Source organism: Tripterygium wilfordii, chromosome 22, assembly GCF_013401445.1.
Source record: "Tripterygium wilfordii isolate XIE 37 chromosome 22, ASM1340144v1, whole genome shotgun sequence".
Taxonomy (NCBI): domain Eukaryota; kingdom Viridiplantae; phylum Streptophyta; class Magnoliopsida; order Celastrales; family Celastraceae; genus Tripterygium; species Tripterygium wilfordii.
In genome coordinates, this window is record NC_052253.1 from 1,005,171 (window position 1) to 1,014,032 (window position 8,862).

Consider the following 8,862-nt stretch of genomic DNA (forward strand, 5'->3'; position numbering starts at 1 on the left):
TGTCGTTCTCAATTAAAAAAAGTTTCAATATTTTGGTGATGTGAGGAGTATTCATTGAGACTAACCAAAATAATTGTGATAGATCCTCTGGAGATTTCTATATGTATAATTTCCAAGTACAAGGGCAGCAGATTCATTGTTCCTCCCCTGTGTATACAACAACCATTCTGCAAGAATTGTATTACTGTTTTCAGTGAGATTAATTGTTGGTATCACAAAAAGTTAAGGTTGAATTGATGGTGTGCCACAGCCCACAGCTGGAGTTGATGTGTAGATAGTGAAAATAAGCGAATGAGAAGTAATGAACATGAGTGAATGATGGTTCTGGGTCACCCACAAAGGAGACTGCACAAAGCACATCAGCACAAACAACCAAAAGCTAATATGATGGCTTAGCTGAAAGTTTTTGGACTCTGTTTACAATCAAGCAAGTTGTGGATTTTAAAATATACTAAAACCTCATCTCCATGACTTTGTTTAGTGTTAATTAGTACAAAACACGGACGAGGCTCCTGTATGTTGGAGTCATTGTAGTGATGATCATGGACTTTTAATCTTTTTATCAAATTCAAAAAATTGTGTGGACTCCATTCTGATAAACAGATAGTACGTTTGTGATTAAAACTGCAAGGAAACTATAATGACTTCTATTGAAACTTTAGCCCTACAAGACATGCTAATTCTCTCAAAATCAGTGTTGAGGTGTTAAATCCCAAGATTCTTCAAGTATCCACTCATAGTATTTCTCTACTTTCTTAGGCTCTCTGCTGCTCTATATAAACCCACTCTCACTCATTCTCCTCTTCACCCCATACTCAATAGCATTTCTTAACTTCTCACTTCCTAGCTCAAAAATCTGCTTCAGCCTATTCTCTCTTTGTTTGATAAACTTTAAGTACCAATGGCCACAGCTGAGGTAACTGAATTCTAATCAAGTTCTTCTGAGAATTTTTATATGCAAGCTTCCATCAGCGTCCATTGAAACAAATATGACTTCAAGAAACTCTTTTTCATGTAGTTAGTAACTTTATTTCATACTTATATTTTGTCCAATCTGATCCATTTTGAAATTGATTCCATGCTGGAGTATAACTTAAGTGATTCTGATTTTTCAAAAAAATTTCCTGAAATCCTGATTCCTGTCCATGATCAAAATTCAAAAGTCATATTAATGATCAGTGAACCTCAACCAATTATCTTACTTTTAAGTTGTTTTTAGCAGTTCAAACATTCTAGATTGATTTGCAGGTGGTTTCTGCACAGACTGCACTTCCAGAGGAGCAAACTGAAAAATCATTCAAAGCAGAAAATCAGACTCCCACTGAAGAGGTAGTCACTCCACCAGCAGCAAAACCAGAGGAAGAACCTAAACCGGAACCGGCTGTCGAAGATCCCAAGGTAGAAACAGCAAAACCAGAGGAAGAACCTAAACCGGAACCCGCAGTCGAAGATCCCAAGGTAGAAGCAGAGGAGGTAGCTGAAGTACCTGAACAAATTGAAGACCCAGTTGGTGAAATAACAGCCCAAGTAGAGAAAATAGAGGTGGCAACAGAGGAAAAGGTTGTCACTGAAGAGGCAGCAGTAGTGGAGCCAACAGAGAAACCAGTGGAGGAAACTCCAGAGCCAACTGTTAACGAGACAGACAAAATCACTAGCTCTGCTGTCGGACCAGACCCAGAAGCTGCAACTGAGCCAACAAAAGAGGAAAGTGTGAAGGAGGAAGAGAAGACTGAGAAAGCTGAAGAGGACTGAAACAGAAGCCGCAGACCCAGTTGAAAAAACTGAGTAATTAAGTTAAAAAGAGTGAAGTGTGGTAGAGTTTCTTCCTATGCAGTTGAAATAAAAGCTAGTTTTTGTATTGGGCATTGGAACTTCTTGAATCTCAACGCGTTCATGCTGTTTAGACTACTTAGGTTGTTAAGTTCCAAGCCCGAGTCCTGTTACTTTCGTTACGATGCATGTATGGGTTGTGTTGGTTCTGATTTCTGTTTGTGTAATTTACAGTATTTGAGTCGCTCATGTTTTGCTCTCAGGGTGAGAAAAAGATATAAAGCAATAACAAAATTCTAGATCCGAATTCACCCAGAAATACTACAAATCAATATTATTTACTTTGGGCTGAGTCCCGATAACTTATAAGTAAAGGTCCACTCCCTCTCATACAACCTTAAAAGAACAAAGTCGTGCGGATTCAGGTCTAAAATAAACAATATTGATTTATAGTGTTTGAAATAGATGATAGAGGAATCTTGACCACGGTAATCTTCATTTCATTTTAAATGACCGAATGGAATATACCCAAATCTAGTTTCATTGACCGGAAAGGTGGGCTTGAAATGTTTTGATAGCAGGGGCTGCCAACAAAATCCACAGAGTTAATGGGCCCTGTAGGTCTAATGGGCTGATATTAAACTTATTATAGAGCACGCAGTACCAGCCTACTTGGGTAGATAAGGCCTCGCGTATTTTAAGTTTAGGCCCATCATATGTGTGGGCTAGGTATGCTTGTCCAATATTAATTGGGCGTTATTTCGTCTCGCGTATTTTAATTTCAGGCCCATCATGTGTGGGCTAGGTATGCTTGTCCAATCTTTATTGGGCCATATATTCGTCGTGAATAAGCCCAACATCACCTACTTCCAACGGTTCGGTTCAATTCCTTTCAAGAGCAAAACCAAAAATGGCTTCTCAATTCAATTCACAAAAATCGACAATACCGAAAGGCAGAAACCCTCTTCACGACCTCTCCATTATTCACTGCTCTCTGGAGTGGAGGAGTCATGGATTAAGGAATTCAGCATTGGCGCTTACATTCCGAAAGAATTGGAATCAACAGACGATTTATCCGTAAGAACTTCGAGGTTTTATTGGGAACAAGAATTGTTTCAGAATACGTTATTTTGAATAATTAACATTATCCACCCACTGTGTTCCAAGACCAATTGTTCTCTTCTTCCTCGCTGTCATATGTTGACCTATTTCTGTTCAATCTACAGGTCGCTGTCATATGTTGACCAATTGTTCTCAACTTTTTTATGTGGCTATGATGAGAAGAATGAAAAAGCAGGGCATTACATAGCTTGATTCTGATTTACCGAAAAGATGCACAGTTTTTCTGATACAGTTTTGTAGTTTTTTTTATAACCGAAACATCACCCAACTCAGCATATCAATTTATTTGGGATAAACTTCGTGCAGTCAAAATTGTCCGCATCACACTGGCGACATGACTAAAACCCATACGAGTGAAAATGAGACTCTTAATTCCTCTTCAAAAGTGAGCCTAAAGCTCACGAGATCAGAAAAATCTAGGAAAATATTCTCAGTTAGGTTTGAAATTTTATACCTTAACAATCAAAACCTAAATATATATAATCAACTGAGCAAATGAGCCATTGGTTGAGTGGCAATGACTTTGCATGTCCCTGACTGAGGTCATGGGTTCTAGTCTCACCTCCTCCGAATATTTACAAAGAGATGTGTGGGCTTCGTCTGCCCCTACGTGGGCTTGATTTGTGCCTCCTGTGTGGGGTCTGTTTACACCTGTACTTTCATAGGCTTGATCTGGTGGTGTGTCGTATATTGTGGCTACTATTATGAATTAGCTTTGTAGCTACTAGACTACTACACCAAAATTCAAGAGAGAGCCAAGGTTCTTAAAACCGGATCGGTCATCAAACCGGAAAAGTCTTCGGTTCACGGTTCAAAGGTTCAACCGGGGTTCAAATCGAGTTCGAACCGGTTTTAATGTAATGAATTATTTATATATATATTTATATTATATGCATATAATATGTAAGAAAACTTCATAAAAATACAATATATTCAAATAAAGTACCATTTTAAATAAAGAAAATCTTATAGCCTAGTGGTTAAAACCTTTTTTAATGAACAAAAGGTCATGAGTTCAAACCCTACAAATAACAAAATTTCAAAAATATTTTATTAACATTAATAAATGACCGAACCGGTCAAAACCGGTCCGGTTCTGATCGGTTCAACCGGAAATATCCCGGTTCACTAATCACCGGTTCTTGCACCTCAACCGGACCGGACAAGTGGCCGGTCACCGGTTGGACCGGTCCGACCGGCCGGCCCGGTCCGGTTTTCAAAACACTGGAGAGAGCATGACAAAAGCAACAAAAAACACTTGGACCAAGCAAACAAGAGAGAGGTGGAGCATGTGCAAAACCAGAAAGGTCAAAGGCTATGTGATGAGTAGGTGAGGCAGGCAAACAAACGCAGTGAGAGCAATTGCAATGATCCCATTTTGTTGGGTTAATAAAAATTAATATTGGGTCTCACCTCTATTACATAAAAAGTCAAATCAAACACGTCTCTCAATACAACTATATCAACAAAACACATCTCCCAATATAACAACATCAACAAAACACAAATTCCTATACATTTTTCCTTCCCACCCAACATGAAGGTCAACAAATTCTCATTCCCTCCATATTGTCCACAATAAAACTACAGCAAAACACATCTCCCAATACAACCACATCAACAAAACACATATTCCAATACAACCACATCAACAAAACACAAAACCTCATACATATTTGTTGGCCTAGACAAAATAATATCATTGCAAGTGCTCTGAGCTCTGGCTCTGGCTCAGTCTAGAAGAGATGGTGGTGCACGGCTAGTTGTCAAAAGATGTGCACAACACATGTCAAGTTCTAGAGAAGGTGTTTTTATTTCCTTTCTTTCACACTGTTGAATCATATTGTGTTAGGAAAGAAAGCAAAGACTTTGTTATACCCAAAAGCTGAAAAGGTTCTTGGTGCTTGATTGGAGAAAAGGAATGGCAGATAGAAGAGCATGAAAGCATCATAATTCATGTATGAAGTCAAAAAAATAATAAAAGGCGGGGTCTTTTGATCCCATTCCGATCAAGTAAACTCCCGAATTTGTGAGTCGTACCCTCAAAAATTACTTTACATGAGATTAGGGCACTTCGTTGACATTTTATCAGGGAATATGATCTCAAAGTATTGATAAGAGATTTCAAACCTAGGGTTTAAGGTTAGTTTGAAAAGCATAACCTCTAATTTTTTCTTTTTTTCTTTTCTTCTTTTCTATGATTTTTTCCTCTTTAGGTGGCGCTGTTTGAATGGGTGGATTCCCAATACTTTCTTATTTAGACTTATTAATTCCAATCTTGTTTGACCTCATATTTTGGCTATTATTTTAATCTCTTGTTTGATTTTATCCATTCATCTGTCTCTCAAAATGTCAACAGTTCTATACTTTACCAGTCTTCCCTTACAATCATAGCATAATACTTGGTAAAAAAGAGAGTATTCCATCCATATAGTGAAAAGGTCAACAACAATGTATAATCAAATAATTTAATAAACATAAGTCAAGAACATTCGGTGTAATCTGAGAGTTTTGCTTCTCTAATGAATAGTAAGTGTATACTGTTAGTTTATAATATAAAATAAACAGCGCAATTGATGGGATTAACACTGTTTAAATACCCTTTTTTTAGCAAAAACTGGTGCAATTGCTGTTCTAAATGAAAAACTGGCTACTCATCAGTCACACAAGATGTATTTCTAAATTTTTTTTTTTTAGATAACTGAGGAATCACCCACTAGGATCAAGCAAGTATCAAGAATCATTTTCTTCCGTTGAGGGCAAATTTGACAAGTTAAATTAGCAAAACAATAGGGGTATTTCGAAGGTTTTGTTGATCAAGCGACACCCGGATTTGAACTAGGGAAAAAGGATTTGCAGTCCCCCACCTTACTGCTCGGCCATGCCGCCAAGACGATACAAAATAGCTAAAAATACCTCCCCTTTTCTTTTTAGATTGAGCTGAGAAAAAAATGTGGTTGAGATTGGGAAAACTCCAATAAAATACTCTCAACTGATTTGAACTTTCGACCTTAGCGGCATTCATCCGCCCTAAGCCCAGAGTCAGTGGTTGTATTTCTAAAATACAGAGTCATGTCATGTATATGAGCAAGAGCAAACCTAAAGTCAGCTTGTGAAAAGAACAGGACAACAAATGGAGAACCCACCATCTTATTTTGTGGCTGCTGGAATTTTCTAGCAGAAAGTGATATATGAGCATGACTTTGATCAGTTGGCTTGAACCAAAAAGCAAAGTCTTCAATAAAACAAACATATGCCTCAAAAATCAAGGAGGCCATGTTCAGAGTAAGTCCATTTGTGTGGTCAAACTTCAAAGCATAACAATATCCGAAGATATTAACATCTTAAATGACTTTGTGTTTGGCTATAACTATGCAAGTAATGACCAACACTCAAGACAATCTGTATGTCAATACTTACTAGCCGGCTGCTGCTATTCAAGCCTTTCATGTGTGAAACCATCCACCGATCCCTTGGGAAAAAAAATTTACCCCGAAATAAGGCATCATGGCAAATGACAATGAAGAACTAATTCAGAAAAGCGATTCAGAAAGCAATAATCAAGAAGAGAGTATTATGAGGAATGTCTATCAGTCTATGTTCCAAAAAGACAGCATGCCAAGGATGCTCAAACTGCACTTTCAACAATCTCATCGTGTACTGGTCCTGTATGGTTATATCATTTGCAATTGTACATATATAACACAACAGAGAATTATTCTACATCAAATCCAATAATGGCCTAAATGTAGACTATATACATAACTGGAATTGTTATTTAATTTTAGGAAGGTGAAGCATGCCTGTAGTATAGTTGATTCATTGCAAGCCCTCCCAAGTCCCGGCAACGAGCAGGAGCCTCATGAGTCGTGAAGTCGGTGTGACCTTTGATGCAAAACATGCCTGTATCCAGAATTCAGACACAAGTCCATTGAAGTTTTGAGTAAGCTCACATGAAGTAGAGAGGGTTTATGTGGAACAGGGGGTGTCAATCCAATTGAGGCTGCCCATATGAACAACTGTTTGAAACCAATTAGGTGTTCCTTGAAACACAAGATCCCTGAACTTCCCCTGCTTTGGGTCATATGAAGCAAGGACTCTGTTTTTGTACTCCAACAGAATCTCACCATTCTTCAATTGACACAACACTCTCACCACTCTTCCATTGGAGCCATTCTTCCAGTTCTTGAAAGGCTGCTCCACATTTTGTTTCAGTCCCTTTGGCACGTAAGACCCAACATTGAATTCTTTAACCCATGACTCCTTCACATTATACTCTTTCATGACCCAGATCTCCAGTCTTCCATAATTGCAATAAACAGCTGCAGAAAGGCACCCTCTTAGCACTGCCAGATGATAATTACACCTATTTAGTCCACCACAATCAGGTTTTTGAACCTCCAAGAATCTCTCATCGGCCAAGTCAAATGAGATGATTCTGCGAGCTGGGTTGAATCTACGCGGTCGACTAGCCCAATGAAGTCTTCCATTAACCAAAGCCTCCGATTGCCGGCGAACAAGCTGGTATGGTACTTTGCCTAAACTTCTCCAACTGGAGCTGCCCAGTGTTAGGATTTGAACCTCTGATTGTGTATATATCATTCTACGCGATCGCTGATAGCTACTACTATGTCCATTCCTATAATACACTACTTTGACAACCTTGTATTCCTTAGTCTTCTGACTAAACCCAAATCCAAAAACCACTTCTTGATGAGGGTATTGAATAGATTTGGGCAATTCTACATAATTGGTTGTAAAAGGGTTGTATAAATAGAGTGCTTCGTTGAACAAAGAATCAGATAAGCACAACAAGCCATTACATGAACCTACCACATCGAATTCAGGCATCTTTGCTTGAAAAGGCGTATGCAATCTCTTCACCTTGTCTTTCTTGTCATCTTCAGCAGAGAAATCCAGAAAGTGAAGTTGATTCCGGATTGGGAAATCGCAGTGAAGGATTAGACAAGGATCGTTCTCAGAGGTGAAGGAGAGATGTATATTAGGAAATTGAGGGTTTTGTGATAAGATTCTCCAACCTCTGCAAACAAGCTTGAATTGAACCAAAGACGTGATGGGTAATCTTAAAAGTATGTCAATTACGATGTCAGTCGGCAATCGCTCCATACCAGTTGTTTGTGGATCATCATCTTCAAGCTGGGTCCTTCTCTTCTTGCCTGATCTGCCACTATCCGAGTCCATTTTAGGGCAAATAATTGAGACCCAGAACAATCAAAGAAGCGGATTGTTAGGAGAGAAGCTCTTGCAGATAACAATGGTGGACTTTGATAAGATTACCCAATTCTTAATGACAAAAAAGAGACGGAAACCACAAGGAAGTTGGGTTCCTTTGGGCTCCACCATTGAACCATTCTTCTGTGAAGAAAAAAGATAAAGTTGGGTTCTTTTTCAATACAGAGAAAGTTATCAAGGGAGGCCAACATCAATCTGCACCGTCCAAACCCAAGTACAACGACCAAATGCTAGAGAGAATACAAGATCTATGAATCCTATTCCTTGTCAGTACGCAGAAAACACCCATGGATGATGACCCGGCAACATGTTCATTTGTCTCAAAATAACAACAAAAAAATAAACACAAATAATTAAATATAGTAGGAAAAAATTGCTTCTTCCTTTCTACTATTTCAAAACACAGCTGCCCTAATACGTGTTCACATCAAAGAATATGCAAGGAATGATTCTGCGGAAAAAATATTGGCAAGAAATACCCATTAAAATATTAAGGTGGTAATTCAAAACCCAGATATGAAGACCCAACACTAAGAAATGAATGACCTTAGAGAATAAATAGGCAATTCTCAAGAGTCAGCAACACATGTTCAAATTTCTAATCCAAACACATCAACAATATTGTTCCATTTAGGTATACCGTTTCACGGTGGAGACATAAAACCCGTGAGGCTTTGTTCTTCTTGAGTCGTAACCTATAATACTTAAGCTCAGAAA

General features: G+C 38.4%; 2 protein-coding genes across 2 annotated transcripts; one reads left to right on the plus strand and one right to left on the minus strand.

The window, feature by feature from the left end:
* Positions 1 to 755: 755 nt before the first annotated feature.
* Positions 756 to 2,087, plus strand: LOC119990684 (protein TonB-like). The gene is made up of 2 exons (XM_038836739.1): positions 756 to 916; positions 1,249 to 2,087. The coding sequence occupies exons 1-2, from the start codon at positions 902 to 904 to the stop codon at positions 1,750 to 1,752; spliced, it is 519 nt and encodes a 172-aa protein (XP_038692667.1). The 5' UTR covers positions 756 to 901; the 3' UTR covers positions 1,753 to 2,087.
* A 4,357-nt stretch (positions 2,088 to 6,444) lies between these two features.
* LOC119992040 (F-box protein At3g07870-like) lies at positions 6,445 to 8,324 on the minus strand. The gene has a single exon (XM_038838640.1). It carries the CDS (start codon positions 8,092 to 8,094, stop codon positions 6,862 to 6,864), a length of 1,233 nt encoding a protein of 410 aa, XP_038694568.1. The 5' UTR covers positions 8,095 to 8,324; the 3' UTR covers positions 6,445 to 6,861.
* Between the last annotated feature and the right edge of the window lie 538 nt (positions 8,325 to 8,862).

What these genes read in the sequence shown, in the direction of transcription:
- LOC119992040 (XM_038838640.1), bottom strand. Translation starts at nt 8,094, where the DNA reads ATGGACTCGGATAGTGGCAGATCAGGCAAGAAGAGAAGGACCCAGCTT.